General features: G+C 41.0%; 2 protein-coding genes across 5 annotated transcripts in view; one reads left to right on the top strand and one right to left on the bottom strand.

Annotated features, from left to right (window-relative positions):
• Positions 1-109: 109 nt before the first annotated feature.
• On the bottom strand, positions 110-7,275 carry aamp (angio-associated, migratory cell protein). Its single transcript, XM_067499898.1, has 11 exons — positions 6,956-7,275; positions 6,624-6,767; positions 6,420-6,539; positions 5,852-5,991; positions 5,331-5,475; positions 5,027-5,110; positions 2,068-2,183; positions 1,885-1,979; positions 1,684-1,774; positions 1,088-1,242; positions 110-793 (listed from the first exon to the last, which is right to left on the bottom strand). Exons 1-11 carry the CDS (start codon positions 7,044-7,046, stop codon positions 718-720), a joined length of 1,257 nt encoding a protein of 418 aa, XP_067355999.1. The 5' UTR covers positions 7,047-7,275; the 3' UTR covers positions 110-717.
• Positions 7,276-15,774: 8,499 nt separating this feature from the next.
• The window catches only part of LOC137125022 (histone deacetylase 4-like), a 48,325-nt gene continuing 43,145 nt past the window's right edge, over positions 15,775-20,954 (top strand). For 2 of the 4 annotated variants that reach the window (XM_067499896.1, XM_067499892.1), the window contains exons 1-2: positions 15,789-16,134; positions 18,520-18,878. In XM_067499896.1, the coding sequence (XP_067355997.1) occupies positions 18,854-18,878 (25 nt within the window). In that variant the 5' untranslated portion in view covers positions 15,789-16,134; positions 18,520-18,853. Of the gene's footprint in view, positions 16,135-18,519; positions 18,879-20,954 lie in introns of all 4 variants that reach the window. The other 2 variants (XM_067499893.1, XM_067499895.1) reach the window with 2 other exon arrangements.

Here is a 20,954-nt window from a genome sequence, read left to right as displayed (position 1 = left end):
ACAAAGCAGAAAATAGGTTCAAGAATAAACTACTTTGACAGATGGGTTAGGTTTGTGACAATAGGTTTACTGTAAGTGTTTAAGACGTACAGAGGGACATTAGTCACACTTGGATGAAAATTCTTTTTAATCGTTACCCAGAAGAAAGTATATTAATTATTATTTTGTATTTACACTTGAGTTTACATTTTGGCAGGATAACTCCTGGCCGAGCAATCTGTCTGAGAGCTGGAAGACACACAACTGAGATTTTCAGAAATTTAGTCCCATTACGGGAAAAATGATGGTGGACACTAAGGGGAATTCCCCTTTTTCCTGGGCAAGTTTCAAAAACCCTTTTGAGGACAGAAAATTAAAGGGGACGTCAAGGGCAGGACAACACAATGCATCACACTTGAATTTCTCTGTTTGGTTTCTTTTAGAAACATAACAGTTTTTTTTTTTTTAAAGAATGACACTTGAGACTCCTGTGTAGATGAGAATATGTGCTGGGGTTTTTTTTTAAAGTTGTGGTTGTGCTGTAAATTAAACAACTGAAAAAATCATTACAACAAAAATAATATTTTAGGTGCTTACAATCCTACACAGGAGGGTATTTTAAAATGAGGAGGGGGGAATGTTCTCCACAGTTAGACAACAGAAAGTCTGATCAATCCAATGTCTCCATTTCTCCTGAAGTATTTCCTCCGCTCTTTGTCCATTTTCTTCCAGCTCTCTTTACCGATCAGGTCTTTGGAGGCAGAAGACTTTTGCCTGGTTGTCTCCTGAGGTTGTTACTGCGAGAGTCGCTTCCCTGAAGAAGATACGGAAAATGACATCGAGGCTGAAGTCAAGTCAAGCAAGTCAGGAAAATGACAAATGCAGTGTTTGAGGAAGTGTTGGTTAAATTTCTTCAGACTCAAACTGCTTTATAACATCAGTACATTACAGTGTATTTTAATTCAAAACTAAATTAATGCTACGTTTTCTTAAGCAGCTACACCTACTGAAGTGGGCTTGAGGTAAAGCATTCAGTGCCTGCAGCCACTCTGCTGTTTGATCTCAACCAAACTGCGCCGGTAATACGCATCCGTCAGTGGAGTCGTACCTGTTGATGGTGAAATCCAGGATCTCCGCAGTGTGACCGTGGTACTCAGAGACCAGGTTGCCAGAACGAGCATCCCATAAACGCAGCGCTCCGTCTAAGCTGCAGGTGGACACCACCGAAGAAGACTCTTCCCACTGCAGGTGAACAATTCCAGCCTGGTGGAACACAGACCGGAGTTTTGGTTAACAAGAGCAGCTGTGAACAGTTTAATGCGGAACCCATTTTTTTCTGGTTTGGTTTGGTTACGACCATCATTCTGACCCTGGAAACACCTGGTTTGCAATGTGGTTAAACTGGTATTAGTGGCTGCAAATACTAGTGCTGCACAGTGTATCAATAGTATTGTTATTACTTTCCCTTTTTTTCTTTATTGATATCTTATAACTTATGTATGTATGTATGTATGTATGTATGTATGTATGTATGTATGTATGTATACATACTGTATTATTATGTAATGGCTGCTGCAACACAAACGTTTCCCTCCGGGCTTTAATAAAGTATCTAACCATCTAACACACTGGCTGCTGTACTCATAGGCCAAAAGGTAAGTGAGCCAAAACATATCACCAGCTTCTGTTTCTGCAGGGTCTCACCTCATGTTGGCACCTGTGCCTTAGGATTTGTGTTGACAGGTCGTATATGGCCAGAGTCCCGTCCAGGTATGCCACTGCTACAAGAGGCAGACTGGGAACGACAGTAGAGAACAAACAGTTTTTTACAACAATAGAACTGTACTAGACTAAAATTTTTGTCTTGTTTTGGAACAAGGCACGTTTTGGAGCTTCACAACTCACACGTTGCAGAACCCCACAGATTCCACAGAGTTGGATTCTTCCTCGTCTTTCGATGCGCTTGTTTTGCCTCCTTCCACAGAAAATGCTCCCACAACCTTCACACACACCGATATTGGAAACCCATAAATACTTAAGGCCGTGTTTATTTTTCCTTTTCTTTCGTTATACTCCTATGACACCCACCTTGCCCGTGGTGGTGTTGATGAGCTTGGCGTAGCCGTCCACCGAACCTGTCAGAACTAGGGAGCCATCTTTGTTGCACACCAGGCAGGTCAGCGCCCCCCGGTGTCCATCCTGACCTGTCAAAGGCCAGTGACACTATTACCACCCCGCAGTTCAGCTGAGACACTAATTCAGCCACAGATGCCGCTTAGAAATTTGCACTGTTTCAGTTGCGATGAGGAAATCCATAATTAGAATATGAGAAAGTCTGGTTTTATCTTTCCATTTTAAACTCAGGGCTGGCGAGTTTTAAATCTAGAACTTGGCCTACTTTTTCTATTCACACGCTGTTTTCCAAAAACAGAGTCTTATATAATTTGTTTACAAGGATTTTATCTTTGTTGGTCTTACAATTTTTATTGGGCTATAAATCTGTAGTACATTTATAGTTCACTTACTGGCTGTTGTTTGTTGTTCTCCTGTTTGTATATGAGTTTGTAACTACGTAGGGAGGAGTAACATACTAAAAGAATTCAGTCCCCTTTACATACTGAACAATTAGTATTGTAAATTTTATTTACAAATTTATAAAAAGCCCATAAAAGGAGTGTATACAGAGAAAGAGGTTAGCTAAGAAGAAGTGGGACACTGAGAGGACTGAAGAGAGTAGACAGGAGTACAGGGAGATACAGCGTAAGGTGAAGGTAGAGGTGGCAAAGGCCAAACAAAGAGCATATGAGGACTTGTATGCTAGGTTGGACACTAAAGAGGGAGAGGTGGATTTGTACAGGTTGGCCAGACAAAGAGATAGAGATGGAAAGGATGTGCAGCAGGTTAGGGTGATTAAAGATAAGGATGGAAATGTATTGACAGGTGCCAGTAGTGTGATGGGAAGATGGAAGGAGTACTTTGAAGAGTTGATGAACGAGGAAAATGAAAGGGAACGAAGAGTAGAAGAGGTGACTATTGTGAAGCAGGAAGTAGCAAAGATTAGTAAGAGTGAAGTGAGGAGGACATTGAAGAGGATGAAGAGTGGAAAGGCAGTTGGTCCTGATGACATACCTGTGGAGGTATGGAAGTGTCTAGGAGAGGTGGCAGTAGAGTTTTTGACTAGTTTGTTTAACAAGATCTTGGAGAGTGAGAGGATGCCAGAGGACTGGAGGAAAAGTGTACTGGTACCAATTTTTAAGAACAAGGGAGATGTGCAGAGCTGTGGCAACTACAGAGGAATAAAGCTGATGAGTCACACAATGAAGTTGTGGGAAAGAGTAGTGGAAGCTCGGCTAAGGGCAGAGGTGAGTATTCGTGAACAGCAATATGGTTTCATGCCTAGAAAGAGTACAACAGATGCAGTATTTGCTTTGAGGACGCTGATGGAGAAGTACAGAGAGGGTCATAGGGAGTTGCATTGTGTCTTCGTAGATTTAGAAAAAGCGTATGACAGGGTGCCGAGAGAGGAGCTGTGGTATTGTATGAGGACGTCTGGAGTGGCAGAGAAGTATGTTAGAGTGGTGCAGGACATGTATGAGAGCTGTAAGACAGTGGTGAGGTGCTGTAGGTGTGACAGAGGAGTTCAAGGTGGAGGTGGGTCTGCATCAAGGATCGGCTTTGAGCCCCTTCTTGTTTGCTCTGGTGATGGACAGACTGACAGATGAGGTTAGACAAGAATCTCCCTGGACTATGATGTTTGCAGATGACATTGTTATTTGTAGTGAGAGCAGGGAGCAGGTGGAGGAAAATCTAGAGAGGTGGAGGTCTGCTCTGGAAAACAGAGGAATGAAGCTTAGCCGCAGCAAGACAGAATACATGTGTGTCAATGAGAGGGACCCAGGTGGAACAGTGAGGTTACAGGGAGCAGAGGTGAAGAAGGTGCAGGACTTTAAGTATTTAGGGTCAACGGTTCAGAGCAACGGTGAGTGTGGAAAAGAGGTGAAGAGGCGAGTGCAGGCAGGTTGGAACGGGTGGAGAAAAGTGTCAGGTGTGTTGTGTGATAAAAGAGTATCAGCGAGAATGAAAGGAAAGGTGTTCAAGACGGTGGTGAGACCAGCGATGTTGTTCGGCTTAGAGACTGTTGCACTGAAGAAAAGACAGGAAGCAGAGCTGGAGGTAGCAGAGCTTAAGATGTTGAGGTTCTCTTTGGGAGTGACGAGGATGGACAGGATCAGGAATGAGTACATCAGAGGGACAGCTCATGTTAGATGTTTTGGAGATAAAGTCAGAGAGGCCAGATTGAGGTGGTTTGGACATGTTCAGAGGAGAAACTGTGAATATATCGGTAGAAGGATGCTGAGGTTGGAGCTGCCAGGCAGGAGGTCTAGAGGAAGACCAAAGAGGAGATTTATGGATGTAGTGAGGGAGGACATGAAGTTAGTTGGTGTGAGTGAAGAGGATGCAGAGGACAGAGTTAGATGGAGGCACATGATTCGCTGTGGCGACACCTGAAAGGGAGCAGCCGAAAGGAAAAGAAGAAGATAAAAAGCCCATAAAAATCCATGATCTGTCAAGAAGCAGGGGATGTGCTTGTAGAGACTTAATCAAGAAACTAAGGTTATTACTGCTGCCACCGGCACTTCTACAAAATACACATTTGAAGTACTGAATACTTTTGTAAATGAGAGATTTCAGTTGTTGATTTTTAATCTTCACTTAAAAAATCAAATCTATAACACAAAAGAAGTGTGCACAATGGGAAGGGCTCTGAATCCTTTCTGAAGCAGTTCCTTTAATATGAATTCTAGAAGATGAAATGGAAATCTGTCCAATGATCTGTGTTAAAAAGCCAGAAGGAGTTTCCCATTGGAGATGGAGCAAAAGGTTTTCAAAGAATTATTTATTCCTTTGAAAATGCTTTTTCCCTTACAGTTCCAACTGTAATCAGATGGGCTCCATGATCCATTCCCCCTAAATAAAATCACCTAAAAGCCTAAAATCTAAAAAGGAAAAGCTGGATGAAACAACACATTAGAGCTGCCACACTCACCTTTAATGACATGTATTGCGTTACCATTCTTCAGATCCCACACACGTACTGTTCCATCCTCATAACCCACTACAGCCCGTTTACCTGGAAAAAAGTCATTCCACTCCACGTAAACTCCAAAGTTCACTCTTATCATAGGATATGATTAAAAAGATCCAGAACAGCTAATACAAAAACAGTCCAGAATGAAGCTGTATGGGAAGATACTGAAAATAAAATCAATGCCTTATCAATGTCTTCTCTGTTTTACTTTTATATGCTGTAAAGCATCCTGACTTTTTTGGCTTGTTTTCTCATGTCTCACCGTCAGGTAAGACTTTGCCGCTGGTGGCCTGGCATGCAGGACTCTGGAAAGTTTTACAGTCTCCTGCAGGGATCTTCCACATCCACACACTGCCATCATCTGTTCCTGCCAGCAGCACCGGAGCACAGGGATGCCACTCCAACCACTGAGGGGGAAGCGGGGCAGACAACCACAAATTAACAGCTACTTGAAACACACACACACACACACACACACAAACAGTTTCCCTCTGATTTCCACTCCAGTTTTCTATTAGTGGCCACTGAGCAGATGGTGTACTTATTATAGGTTGTAAGCTTTGTTGCAACTCAGCAGTGGTGGTTGAGCAAGGGGAGAGTGTGTGATCACTCACTTCCTCTTCAACACCACAAATTCTCAGCCTGAATGGTCATCCTCTTATTTTCTTATACATTCCTTCAGCCTCAATAAAACACTTTGTTCAAGTGCTTGCAGATGCACAAACTTAAACAGACGCACGACACACAAAACTCTCAAAACGATGCAGTGCTCAAGCCCCTCACCTCCAGATCTCCAACTTCAAAGGACCAGATCTCCTCTTTGGTTTCCACTTTCCAAACTTTAATCATGCCACTCATGTCACCCGAGGCCACCATGGAGGAGTCATGGCTGAACATGGCACATGTCACAGAGTCTTTGTGACCTGTGGAGAATCCACATTGTTTAATAAACTATTTTAGTGTCACACATTACTAAGTTGACCTGTCATGTATCTCAGAAAGCTAAAAGCTACAAACAAAGAATAGAAATAGGCTTTTTCAAAAATTGGACACCCAACATTTGTTTTGTGTGTGTGTAGGAAAAGAAAACTGAAAATGTAAATAATAACGATGCATTTCTGCTACGCAGTAGTACAGTGAAGACCACTTCCTATTACTTCTGATCTATTCTACGATCACTCATATGCGAAGTAAAAAAAACAAAAAACAAAGCTGATGTCAGTGACACGGATCTGTGTTTTAAAGCTGAAATAATTACTGAGTGCCTTTCATTTCACCAGTGCTGACCTCAGGTTTTAGCATTGGAACAATCAAAGGATGAACCCAAACACACTTTGCCCTGAACACCCACCTGTGCATTCCAGCAGAACTTCTCCATCGCTCACCCTCCACACATACGCCTTATCGTCCTCTCCTCCCGTTACAGCCAGGCTGTTCGTGGCAGGATCCAAACTCACACAAAACACGGAGCCTGCACAGAGGACAACCACAGTTAACCCTTTAACAGAGTGACGTTGCGTAGCAGACGAGACAAAACTATGAGGCAGCACTTCACCTGTGTGTTTAGAGAAGGTCACCTCGCTGTCATCTTGTTCAGCCTCAGCTTCCATCTCGTCCTCTGTCTCCCAGCCTTCATCGTCATCTTCTGCATTCCCGGTGTCCTCAAAGTCGACGTCCTCCAGGTCATCAGCCAAATCATCTGTGAGTGGAAGAGAAAGTAGACTAGTTAAGATATTAAGTGATGATTATAAGCGGCCCTGAACACCTACAAATCAAGTGTCGTTCGCTCGTTTCACTCCAGTCACTAAAAGAAACTCTGGTCAGACACTGGCAGTTACATGTACAAAAAGTGACTTATGAGATGTATTTAGCTGTTTTTCTACCCACCAGGACAAGGCTCCGTCTCGTTTAGCTCGATGACTTCAATAATTTCCTCATCTCCGTGTAGCTCAATGGCATTTTCCTCCGTGTTCTCCATGCTGTTAGCAGGCTAAACCGTGCGAGCAAAGCTGGCTAAACCTGACTTTAGGCTAAAGCACTTTTAGCTACTCACAGCGTCAAAGCGTGAAAAAAAGTTACAATTCTGCTCACAAATGCTATGTTTAGTGTTTAACAGATACCGAAAAAAAAGCCGTTGAAAGTCAAAATAACTAGATCCCCATGTTTTCTTCACATGGAAAAAATAACACACGCATATTGATGACGTACGCGGGTTGTTTGCTTTTTCCTCCACATGATGGCGCTGTTACACAAAAAGATGCGCAGCTGGGAGCTCGGTTGCAAAGATGCAACCTCCTGCTGTGTTATTTCTCCTTTTAAACATGGGTAATGATACCAAACACCAAAATCATGCATTTCAGGCTCCTACTGTACCTCAGTGGTGGAATAAGTGTATGATAATAAGTGGAATATCATTAATATAGTGCAGTCTGAAGTTCGTGCATCTCTGAAACAAAGTGGACTGCAAGTGTAAAGCTGAATAAAACTCAAGTGAAGCAAAACTACTTACAGTTGTACTTCCACTTACTACTACTGAAGGAAGTAATCATCTGTTTATTTAGCATCATCTAAATAAACAGTATTCAATAGCAATAAGATTGTCACGAATTAACTAGGAGTCACATGCTTGTTTGCTTTTCTCTCCGTTTACATTTTCTTCTTTAATGTATCACATTTTCCTCTCACTGGAAAAGAAATGTCACCAGCAACATTCTTGTGTTGTCTTATAAATGTCCTTGATGTTTCATAAGGAAGAGTCAGTAATAATAATATGGCAATACCACAACTGTCAGCAGCAGCAGCAGCTTTTATTTCAGTATTTTCTCTAGGAAGCAAAAGCCCTTACACGTGCAAAAAGAAAAAAGAGAGAGAGAGAGAGAGAGAGAATTGCTACTTACCCATTCCTAAAATACCACTGTGAATTGTTCCTCATTGTGTCATTTCTCTGTTCTGTCTGGTTGTGGCCAGTCTCTTCTCTCACGGTGTCATGCTCTGCTCCTTCTGGTAGCACCAGCTGTTTGACATCAGTCCCTTTCACTTCATTCCTTGCACGAATGACACTCCGAGGCTTGTTAGTGAGCAATGGTGAACAATGGACAACTTATGAATTACCATCATTCTGCTTCACCACTGATGACCAGTTTTACATGAGCAGAGGTGCAGCCGTGTATTAACATTATTTCATTGTGCAAACAAGGTCTCTATAGAACATTATTGTTAAAAGTTCTTAAGTGGTATTTGTTTTTAATAGTCAAGACTTGTGTGTTAAAGTACTACTACTACGACTACCCACGCCAAAGAATAATCCCTCTTTTTCTGCATAGCTTGGTCAAACAAAAAAATACATGAAACGTCATCATAACCTTATTTTTAAATTGGCTGTTGTGTCTTTCATATTAGTATGAGCAAGAGTTTCAAAGGAAATGAAATGTTACTGTACTAAAATAAATTATAGAATATTTTCCAAAATACCAGGTGACTGCAGTGTTAATAACAACAATTATTTTAACAGCAAAAAGTCCAGTGCCCTCAACAGACATGTAGGTCTTTAATTTATTAATGAGGCTCAGTGAGTGAGCCTGAAGAAAGTGGCCTTGCAAAAAGTGTTGCTCACAAGCTGATTCATGAGCAAATATTAATAAAGTCGACATTTAAACGTGTCTGTTGAGTGCACTGCAATTTTTGCTATTAATATTTGGTACTTTCCAGCGCCAGTTTTATACTTTGGATTGATAAGTGCACAGCTGTGCACAGGATTATCATGTCTTAACAATGATGTTGTTTTTATTTTCAATATGTGACTAAATATTTAAGTGCAGTAAACAGCCACACGTTACCGTGAACCAATCAGCAACAACATTTACATACTCCTACAATCTAATGCAAGCCAACACAGGATCTCTGCCAGAAAGTCTACATTTCCAAGGCTTTAATTTCTCACTTTTGAAGTTGAAACTCTCAGATGAGTGATTCTAATGTTTTGACCCCCTCACTCATTTTAAATAGGCCAACCATTAACCAACCATTAAATACTGTCTAATGCACTTCAGCACGACTCCACGAAGTATTTTAGTTCCTGGTCGATTCAACAACATGACACTGTGCAGTAAATTGGCTGTATTATGGAGTTTAGTATTACAGACTATGTATATATAGTCTGTAATAATATACATAGTATATTACATTACTATGTAGACAGCTGCATAATCTAACTTATTATCATGTTTATTTTTATTATCATGTCATGCAGTGATAACAAACTGCACAAAAATGTTTCCACCAGTTGAAATCCACTGTGCTGAAGTGTCCTTGGGCAATATATTAAATGACCAGTGAATCTCTGAGCCCGTTTGACCTCTGTGTGCAAGAAAATATGAATTTATGATTTCAAAACAAGAGACACAGTCATTCACATTTATGTATATATATTCATTAGGCTTCACTAAACCACAGATATAACATTGTAAGCGAAGGAGTAGTCTATTTTAAAAGCGGCTCTCAAACATTTCCTGGCCAGAGTTATTTTATGAACACTTAACACAGTTTGTCTACTTCAGGTTTTTTTGGTTTGGTTTATGTCTTTCGCTATATGCTACTGGCAGAGCACATGGACTAAATGGCCAAAAAAGTTTTACTGCCTGCCTGGGCCCTCAATATTAAGCCTTTCCCTGGAAAATACAACCAGCTCATGATGTGGTGAGATACTGGAAACATTAAGAGTGTATGTTATAGACATTTCAAATTTGTAGTGAGTGAGAGATTTATAAACTCCATGTTCAATTATGAGTAACGTTGAATGAGCTTGTTGAACTTAAATGACATTAGTTACGAGGCTGCGTTATTTTACTAATCTGTTTTTGCAGCTCACCATTTTTTCGGGCTGCCGTGCCAGTAAAAGACTTCATTCAGCTCCCATTCACATACGTTAAAAGCCCCTAACGCTGTGGGATTAATTTGAGCATATGAATCATATTTTCAGACATTTTTACAACAGTGGGTGCAGTTGATTTTGATGGATGCTACAAATACCCGTCCAAAAGAAAAGATATTTTCCCATATAATTCAATTATTTCGTTTTTTAACCACAACATGGCAAGTAGTCACTGTTTTCCCCAGAAAAAAAAAAACCTTTTGAAACAGCAGTCGGAGTCCTGTCAGACCCACCCGAGACACTCAAAGTCTCCATTAAATCCAGACTTAGGAAATTCTTACAGGCTTAGCAGTTCCTTAAGTCAATATGGTTCATAAATAAAATCTGTGTATGTAACAGAGATCATAAGCTGGTTTGACCTTGGAGAACTTGTGCTGCAGTCCTCTGAGGAACGACGACATGCTATAAAACAGGAGGAAAGGGTTTTTTTCATCCTGTTGGGGTTTTTTTGGTTTGTCTTTCCCATAATTTGTCTGAATTAAATGTGAAATAATTGAGCATCAGTAGTATTAAAAAGTAAGTTTGTATGTTTAGTCAAGTAAATACATCTAAACGTTGAGGTACGTGTGTTTTAATTGAATAGTTCCATTTTATTCTATTTAATACTATACATTTATTTGGGAGCTGCACTCACTAATTGTAACTTTCAAGATTAAGATCTTAAATTAAAAGCCTGTGATGAGATTGGAGGATGTGTACAGATAATGATATTCCCATCAGCCTCGGTTGTGTAGAGCTAATCATCTCACGACCAACCCAGTCGTATGTCAGCGATACGAGGAACCAGGTTGGGAAACATTCAACTACTACATAAGCACATTTTTAACCAACTATAACGCTGTAACATTACTTACATGCGGTCGTACTTCAGTAATATTTTCAATGCAAAGCTTTTTTTTTTGTTGTGGTTTTGTTTGTAAATCCTCTAACTGAGAATTTTTAGCTACTTCATTCAAAGATCTGAGAGGTTTTCCACCCAATTTTTTGAGAAAATACATGACTTTAACACCAAATTTTGAAGCATAAAAAGGTGTTTGCAGCGTCAATAAACGTATTGACGTGAATTTAAAATGAAATGCTTTCAGGCGAAGCAGCAAACTGAGGACTGTTCAGCATAAAGTTTGAGTGCTACAGATATTTTTCTTTTTGTTTTTTGAATCGGTCTATTTTTACCTAGGCCTTTTTGGTAACAGCACATTGGGTGGGCTGCTGTCATCAGAGACCAGGAGCGACCCGTCATAACAACATTTCTCGTTTTATCATGCCTGCAGGCTGGTTTGTGTCGGAAAAGCAGGGCCTGGGGTTCTGTTACTTTATAGGCACACACACGTAGAAAAACACACTTTGTCTGACCACAACACTGAGGCATATTCATCCACTTTGTGTGTGTGTGTGTGTGTGTGTGCCTATGCAGTCCACGCACCTTTACACACTCACACACATGCATGCACACACAAACAGTATCAGTAATAAGGCCTGGGAGCTGTTGCTGTGTGAGAGGTAATTACTCCATGCAGCTCGGCGACGCTTTGATGGAAAGTTTTAGACTAACTGGCTCGACTGTAAGAAGCCTTGACTCTTGCTTCTTTTTAACAAGAAGTCTTTATGGCTCATTTTTGCTCTCTTTTCTCTCTTAAAGTCTCCAGTTTCATGGCATCCTGGAAAGATTTTACGTCCCATTTGTTAAATAAAAGCAAAGGAACATACAAGAATTGTGCTTAATTCACCCAATATTTTGCAGGCTGCTATTGCGCATTCTCATCACATGCTGTCAGCGCGCTGTGATATGTTTGGAAGTGTTTTCTTTCTTGCTAGCAAAGCAAACCTCCTTTATGATGCTGAGGTCTGCCTGCTTTGTCTGCATGTTGCATCTGACTCATGTGGGATAGTCTTGGGTGAGACGACTGCTTCCCTTCACAAACCACTAACAGCCAGTTGTGTGTGTATTGCAAGTGGTCTGGTCCACAGCTTGTGTGTGATGTGTCTGCTGTGGTAGCAGAGCAGTAGTTTTTTGCAGGCCCTACAAGCTCGCCTGTTGACTTTTTAGCCTGATTGCTGAACCTCTTCCAGCCTCTGGCCAAAAACATGATGTATTTTTGGAACATCATTACTCAGAATATGTGTTTTTAGCCAGAGCCATGTAAGGTACTTTGGCTCAGAGGCTTTTGAAGGCATCATGCTCCAAATAAGAGGATTTATAGCTACCCACCATGAATATAAAACTGAAGGAGAAGGAGGTGATGGCTTCTCCCCTAGATGCAAAATAGTTAAACTAACCTAATCAGCGATTTGGCAACCTGAGTGTGATGTTCACTGAATTGCAAATGTGCTGCTCTGGGCAATATAAGCCAATCTAATCCCTGCTTTGACATCACTGCTCTGGACACACTCAGTCACACACAAGTGTATACACACTTTTCAGTGTTTTATGCATGTCTGCGTCAGCAAAAGCCCATAGACAAACAATACAGATGCAGATGTCTAAGGGCAATTTATGCTTCCTGAAAGCCCAAGTATAAACTGTTCTTTTATACAGTGACATATATGTTAATAAATGTGGTGAAGGGAATGTGTAAATTGCAATTTATCAGCAAGCAATTCTAAATATATTTTAATCGCAGTTAACATTTCTATTTATCGTAATGTATGCACATTTATGAGCGATATCCATTTAGTTGGCTTTGGTTATGGCTCTATAAGAGACATTTCCAGGAGGTAAATATTTGTAAGGCACAGATAAGTTGTTCAGGTCCTCAAAAACATTAATCAAACCATAATCCAACCTGGAACCATCAAGAATAAATGCTGTGTTCGAGCGGTTCAGTAATAATAGAGGGATTAGAAAGGGAGCCCATGACCTCTTACACAAGTTACTTATGTTTGTGTTCAAATACATCATACACACAAGAAGAAGGTATGCAGTCATACTGTTCTGAGGTTGAAGCCCAAAAGAGATTACTCAAGCACAGCAACATCAGTGATGCCTCCAAGACCGACTGCCTTATGTAACTGATGCTCCCTGGCTCATCCACAGAAATTATAATCCTCTGTTGCTATGGATACGGCTGTCCCAGCGGGCCTCCCTTGTACTTTAATAGAGGTCCGACCTTGATTAATAAATGCAAGTGGCCGCAGTTTCAGCACAAAGCGTAGACCATGTTAAAATGATAAAGAAAGATAATGAAAGGGGTGATAGTGACAGGGCAGGAAGGTCAGGGCCCTGGCAAGCAGTTAAGCACCTGCACTGCTGAAGTGCCCTTGAGCAGGATGAGGAATTGCTGGTGGACCATGGCCTCTACTGTCCCTGTAGACGGTACGTGAAAAGTTGGTAATGTTCTCTGCACTATGAATTAATACAAAAAAGGGAATAAACTGATGAAAAAAGTTGTGGAGTAGCTCAACTAACTGGGAAAAATAAAATCTTAACATTAGGTAGTTGAGCTAAAAGTAGGTCTGACGGTTTAAGTAGTCAGCTTAAAATAAATGTTTCAGATAGTCGGCAAATGTTTTAAATAGCTCTTGTTTGGTAGCTAACGGTAGGGTAATAATTCAACAGTTAAAATAGCCGAAATGGGGAAGGACTTAATTCTGTTGTTAGTTAAATATAGTGTTTATAACCTATTGGAATAGCTAAATAAAATGCTCAGGTCTCCATTAGATTGGTTTCAAGTGGGAAGGTTACTGTTGCCGTTCTGTCACTGAGTCAGCTGAGGCCTAAGGCAGTAACCAACACGAGATGAACACCTGGAATATATGAACAGCTTTCTCTGTCGTTACACGGTAGTTAGTTCAGCGTGACATGTTCGGCTTACATGGCGGCATAAAAGGAAGATTGTAGTAAGGATGCAGTGCAAATGAGCTCGTTGTTTCCTTCCTCTCTCCGCGCGGCATTAATCAAACCGGAGGCCTCATCACCCTGGGTTTTCTTTAGAGATTCTTGTAGAAAACTTTCGAAACTCTGATGAATTCCCATGACATCAGCTGAAAGTAAAATGGTTGAATGTTTTAAAAAGAGCACTAAAGTAAATAGTTATCAATCCAACCTAAGCAACAACAGAAAGCCTATGTGAAAACATTGTTGCAACATAACTTACTTATATATGCTCAGCGGTGATTAACAGTCAGTTCCAATGAACACAACTTGCACATGATAAACGATGAAAATGTGATGAGTTTATCTAGCAGAGCAGACAAAAAAGTAAGGAAGCTCTAAAATAAACTTTGACCTTTGACATATTGGCACAGTAGGTGTGTCTTTAAAAAAACAATTGAAGCAAAGTTTATGCTTATGCTATATTTACGACAGTTACAGTGTAATGCTATTTGTCAAAGCTGGGTGACACATATCTCAGAAGTGATGATGTTCGATTATGTTTCGGCCGTTTCTTCTCCTGGTGTTTGTCCGGTTCATTCGAGGCCAAAGTCTAATCCTTCCAAATTTTTTCAGTGAACTTCTCTGAGCCTTCAAAGGAGCCCGGGGGTATGAGAGAGACCACTGAGAGCAGACTTAACTCATAGCAGAGCTGTGTAGTCTACATGCACTGGGTGAATAATAACACTGTCTCTGCCTGCAGATACAGCCTGTGCAGAAACTGGTTAGCATATTACAGTAATCAAGTCAGCTAAACCAAGCAGTGGTGGGGCTGTTTGCCTGTGGGTGGCTGCTGATATGCTAAATCAAATAGAAAGTAATGGAAAGAAGGCAGCGGGGAAGGCGTTTCTCGTTGTAATGAGCGAGAATCGGATAAAAACATTTGTTGCATTTTGCTGCTACTAGAAAGTGCTCAATCCTGAAAGGAGGGTTAGTGCAACATAGATCCCAGGCAACAAACTGATTTCTATCGCTGCAAATCTGCGCGATATAAAATCTGGAAAATACCGTCATAAATGACATAAACATTTTGTCAGTGGCATTGGTATCCTTTCTCTCACTTCCCCTTAATGTGGACTTAAATCCATAACGGCTGTTTGGTTCCTCATAAGCAACTATAGCAACCAGTGGTACATTTTAGAGGGTCACTAAACTGCAACACAATGAAAGTCATATTGCTGGGGCTTAAGTCATAACATATGTGCATTCATGCTATATTACTGCAAAACTTTGTAGCAATTTATCAACAATACACAGCTTTAATTGTAAAGTTAAAGCAGCTGCCAAAGGTTTTACTGCACACAGGCCAACTACTAATCTAATGACAGCAAAGCAAAGATATTATAAGCTGTGATTAGGGTATAAACCACTAAGTTACATGCACCTGACACGGTTATTGTAGTAACTCAATACTAACGCAGTCAGACAGACTCATTATTAGTGTATGAGGTTATTAATGGTAATGACACTAAAGGGTGGTATAAAACATAATGACAACGTCATAGATATGGAGAACATAATTTGTATTATGTGTTTTGGATGAAACAAATACAAGAAATCAGGGTAAAGTAAAAATGAAGAACATGAAAATGTTCGCAAACATGCATAAGGCCATAAGGATTATACAGGAGACAAAAAACCATAAAGTTATTTAAAACAAAGTAATGACCATATTAGAAACGGAAGCGCGTGCTGAAACATTAGAGTAATATTTCTGATAATAGAGGACACGCCCCGAGACTTTTTCCTCATTATTGACAGTCATAATCTCAACCTTTCATCCAACCCGTCCTACACACACGCGCGCGCGCGCGCGCGCCGTAGACTTTATCACATTTCCATCAGGCAAACCCCGCCTCTGGTAAATGCAGGGGCGCTCCATGTGACGCTGAGGCTGTAACAAAAATCCAGTATGGCGGAATCTGTCAGCAGATGAATTTTTTCGTCCCCCCCCCTCCCCTCCCTGCGCTGAGAAAAACCCCAGAGTCTAACATGGGAGAGAAATAAGAGCCCCGTGGGACACATGTTGGGACGACTGGCCTCCTCCTGGCCCGTGTAGGTGAGCTGTTCGTGTGCTTGTGTCCCCGCTGGATGAATGTGGAGCCGAGCGTCGCCGCTTTGATGTGAATGTTCAGGCAGGGATGCGATGCAGGCGGGATTCATCAAAACAATGTCCGGCTGAAGTTTCCAGCTCGCTCCACGTCGGTTTCGGCTTCCCGGTTGTTTTTAGCGGCTGCTGCGGAGCCCGAACCGTATCTGAATCTGGTAGGAGTGAAACACTTTCCATGCGATTTATTGCTGTGTGGCGGGCGGGAAGTGTGTGAGCGTTGAGGAGGGAATGGACAGGCGATGTTTGTTATGCCGATTGTTGCTGAGCTATTTTTAGTGCGTGACCGAGTCGTAGGTTTTAACGCAACACGCACATGGATTCATTTCTCTCAATCTGTGTTACCGGCGAGAAACAATGTGTATATTGTAGGTACAGGCCTGCATAAGTGTGTGTTTGAGTGTGTGTGAATGGATCGGGATGGGCGGTGGTAAGTCTCTGCATGCGTCAATCTTTTTTTTTTTGTGAATGGGGGCGTACGGAGTGTTGGGGCTTATCAAACATCATCAAAGCTGCGCATTATAGCCGTTTCAAAGTGTTGATCAGCGCATGAAATAGTTTAGCAGCAAGAGATATTAATCAGAATTAATCGGAAATGGCATGTTTTTCGTTAGATGTGTTAGAGAGTTTGAGTTTGGATTGGAGTGCTGGGATAGAAACGCAGCTTTCGCTAGCTGGTGTCATAATGAATACTTGTAATGTTCACATTCCGTGTTATTTGATGCTTTTCTTATAAGAAATGCAGATATTCTGGGCCAGTGTGGATGTATATTTCTGTCAAAACTGTAACTTTCACAAATTTTCCAGGTTTTTGTTTTTATTTCCTCACTTTGGGATGCAGGGCTTGCCTCCCTAAATCTGTCACCCCACATCAAGCAAGCTCTTTTAAGGGACAATGGCTTAGGACACACACACTCATACACACGCACACACATGCAAACACCCCTCCCGAGACAGATGAGATGCCCTGGGAGAATGGTGTTGCATGATGCCCCCCCTGGAGTGTGAGCTACTCCCTGTGACACAGAAATTTGCCCTCGCCCCTCCTCGCCTTGCTTTTCCAACACAAAGCACAAGTGTGCCTGCGCTGTGCAGTGACCGACTTTTTTAGGGGCAATTTGTCCTGCAGCTGCACTGTCTGGACCTCTTGTCTTGAGACCCACCCCCTAAATGCGCACACACACACACAAAGACACACATACCCATCCAGCTACTGGGGACCTCAGAAACTGGCAACACACACATACACACGCAATGTTGTAAACGCGTATGTTACTCCCATACCTTCACCCCACCCCGCACCCGTTTTGCCCTGGGGCAGTTACCCCTTCTATTTGAGGTGGTAAGGGTGACTTAATGCTACGGGTGGGAGCCATGATTACACCTGACAGTCCTGCTTGAGTTTAAGCTACTCTCCAGCAACAAAGAAAAGCACAATGATTTATTTCCAGAAACAACAAAAATATCAATCGGTTAAATTCAAAACAAAGAAAAGAAAATTGAGTCTCATTTAAAAAACGGGCTATGTATAATTAATCTTAAAGCACCTCAGACAGGCTCCAGACTATGGGCAAGCATTTTTTTTCCTAGGTTGTTGCTGCAGTAGTATAATAATCAACACTCTGGCTACATTTAAAGAAGCAGGGTAACGTATTTGGTTAAAAATGAACACTTGTTTTGAGTGTCACAAACACAGGTGATGTGCATCCACTCTGACCAGTGTTAAAAGACAATTCTTATAGTTTATGTTTGTGTATTTTTCCTTTAAACATAGCACAAAATTACAAGTGTTTCCATATAAATACTTTGCTTTTCTGTTTGTTGTCAGACAACATTAGGAGTATGGGAAATTGATTTAGTCAAGGGTCAGAAATTGCTAAGTGACCCTTCACCTCTCGGTAAGCTACTTATACTAGTAGTACAGTGTAGATATGTCAGACATGTCGGTTAAAAAGTCATATTTTACTTATCTAATGTTGCAGTAATCTATGACAACTAAACACATCAATTAAATAATTAACTACGATGAAGAATGAATCACTTAAACCTTTATCAGAAGAAAATGTCAAAAATTCTCTGCATATAGTTTAAAGATCATAGTAAAACAAGTATATTTGTGTTGTTGGTCCTATTCTGATTATTTGACAAAACAAGACCTATAAATATATTTTCCAAGGTGCTCGTATTTTTTTCAGATACTATTTAGACAAAAAACATTAAGGAAATATTCAAGCAAACAATCCTCAGTTGCATGCTTCTGGTTGGCTTGTGTTTAAAATGTATAAGTAACTGATTGGAGATAGATACAACTTTAAAAGTTCAGTTAAAACTCAGAGCTCTCTAAAGCAAGGGAAAGAAAAATTGTCTCCCCCATTATTTAGTGTTTTGTACACAGATGTAAAACCTGTAGACATTGCTGCATGCAAAGAAAATATTTTTTAAATGAAACCCTCAAACCTTCAGACCGGTGTCACTACATTAGAATTTAAAATCTTATTTTCTAGAAAAAGAAGTGTTATGATTCCTCTTATCCTCTCTGGCAGGTTGACGCTAGAGACTGCGCTGCCCCTCTGATTGGAGTGGCCAAATCACAAGCCTCATGGGGATTGGCTGCTACTGCTGGACGCTTGCTTTCTGTATCCAGCCTTGAGGGATTCTTGAGGGACTGTCCTGAGTGTTGGATCAGCCTGAACACATACACAAACACAGCATTCAAACACAGCACTCCCAGACAGCCACAGTTTTGGCAGGGCAGCAGCCTCCTGATTGCCGCCCTGTAAAACACATCTGCACTCACACAAACACACAGGCATCTGCTCCGCAATACCCACACCGAGCCTGTTGTACTGTGTGGGCGCCCATCTGACCGACCTGTCAATGATGACATCACACAGCCACCAAGGTAAGAGCTTTGTCATTACCTGTCAGCATGATTTTATTTCTTTTATCCGCAATCTTGTGCCAATAGCACATGTATGATGAGATACAAAGTCACAATTTGTTTTGCTGGGGTTATTTTAAGTCTTTAAGTGTTTATGTTTTATAAATTCATGCAATAAAGCCTAACTTAAGAGTGTAGTCTGAAAAATTCAGTGAAAATGGAAGTTTTGTTAATGTGGGCTCAAAATGTATGTGCAAAACTATATAGCACAGCGATTAAACCAATTCATTTGAGGGAACGAAATTAATTATTAGCATGGACTTCAGCGTAAAAAATGATAGGAAGGCTGACCGTAGCTAAAATTTATTAGCATCTTCTATCTTCCTGCACTAAGGAAACACTGATCTATCACTGCTGCTGAAACATATCGGGGATCTTCAACAAAATTTGTAACTGTCATGTTTGGTGTAATGAGAATTTAGCTGCTCAATACAGTCACATTAGGGGAAATCACTCTGCAGTTACATCTGCCATATTGATATATGTGAAACTTTTTGATTAGGAGCACAGACAAATCATGTCTCACTAAAACGCAATAAAACATTTTAATCCAGTCTTATGACTGTTAATTGGCTTGATTCAATATGAATGAGCTCCAGAGGGTGAAAATAAAAGTCTATAAAATGGGCTCATTAGGAGAGTCTATTTCCTCTTTGACACCTAATGAAGCTGAGTTTAGAAGCAATGGCTTGTGTTTTAGTGAGCTGATAAATAATTCGGTAAGCACGAGGCAGATGGAAACGTTAGCTTCCTTCCCTGGTCGGTGTGGTACCTGACAGTGTCAGCTATGTTTACTCTGTACACCTGGGAATGTGTGCACTATAAATACCACAGCTGAGGTAACCACCAGGCCCCGAGGGACATGAACAAGCTGCAGCCTCAGTCTGCATCTCAGCCCTCCAGCATCACCCTCACTGATGCATACGAACACAACAAGAGCGTAGCTGGGATATGCGACACACTTTCCCCTTCCCCAAGTAGGGTGATATGCTGTTAAGAGTGCGGCATATTGTTCGATCTACCTGGGATTAACGTGGCTGAACGGTTTTCATCAGACAGTTCCCTGTAAATCAAATACACCTTTTGCTCACCTCGGGTTTAACCAGGGCCAACAGAAAAAATATCCAGCCAATTCTAAGAAAATATTCTGACATTGATATCTGCTAACATGTATGAAGCGTCATGTTAAATGGTCAGAGGTGTGTTAATCACCATAAATAAATGCTAATATACAGTGATGTGTAATGTGCTTTGTTCAGCCAAACGCCCAACACATCAGATCTATCTCAAGATTTAAACAACCCTAAAATTGGTTAAAAACTCCCTTAAAAGTAAAATTAAATAATTTCCAAAGGTTCAGTACTGTCTTTTTATCAGCACTAGTTTTTGTTCTCAACATTTTTTGAAATGATCCTTCTGTCATTTTTTCATTCACAATACGATTCTGTTGGAAGAAGACAAACAGTGATATTGAATCTACGCCCAGCTCTAAACACAGCCAAAAACAGGAAACTTCACTCTTTTCTGGCCATGGGCAGCAGCAGCTGATAGAACATATCAACTAAACAGTTCCCGTCAAAATATAATAAGATTTTGCCGTTTTTAATTTCCGATCTTGCTTTCCTCCACATATCATCGGCACAGTTTGCCTCTTGCGAGAGGGCCAAAGAAGGCTGTACGGGAACTGCCTGTCACACGTACTAAGTCAACTCTAACTCTAACTGATCTGTCTGTGGGTGTCCAGACTTGACGTTTTTTACCTGCAGATGCTTTTTTCTCACTGTCTTGTTTGCCTCAGAAAAAGCTTTAGGGGAGACGATCTTGGTCCTCAGAGTGCTGCCAAGTGTGGGCGTCAATTTGAGGTGTTGCTTCTCTTGTTTGAATGACAGCTTAGAGACACTTGTTGGATTTTGGTGAACAGAAAGACACAGAAACAGGCAGCCAAGAGACATTTAAAGACATGAAATCAGGAAAAATGTGCAATACTAGCCTCCTGGTGCGTGACAGGCTTAACATGTTGCTTTCTTTCCATTAAAT

Source organism: Channa argus, chromosome 4, assembly GCF_033026475.1.
Source record: "Channa argus isolate prfri chromosome 4, Channa argus male v1.0, whole genome shotgun sequence".
NCBI lineage: Eukaryota > Metazoa > Chordata > Actinopteri > Anabantiformes > Channidae > Channa > Channa argus.
The sequence above is the reverse complement of the archived record's forward strand: the minus strand, read 5'-3'. Positions and strand labels throughout refer to the sequence as shown.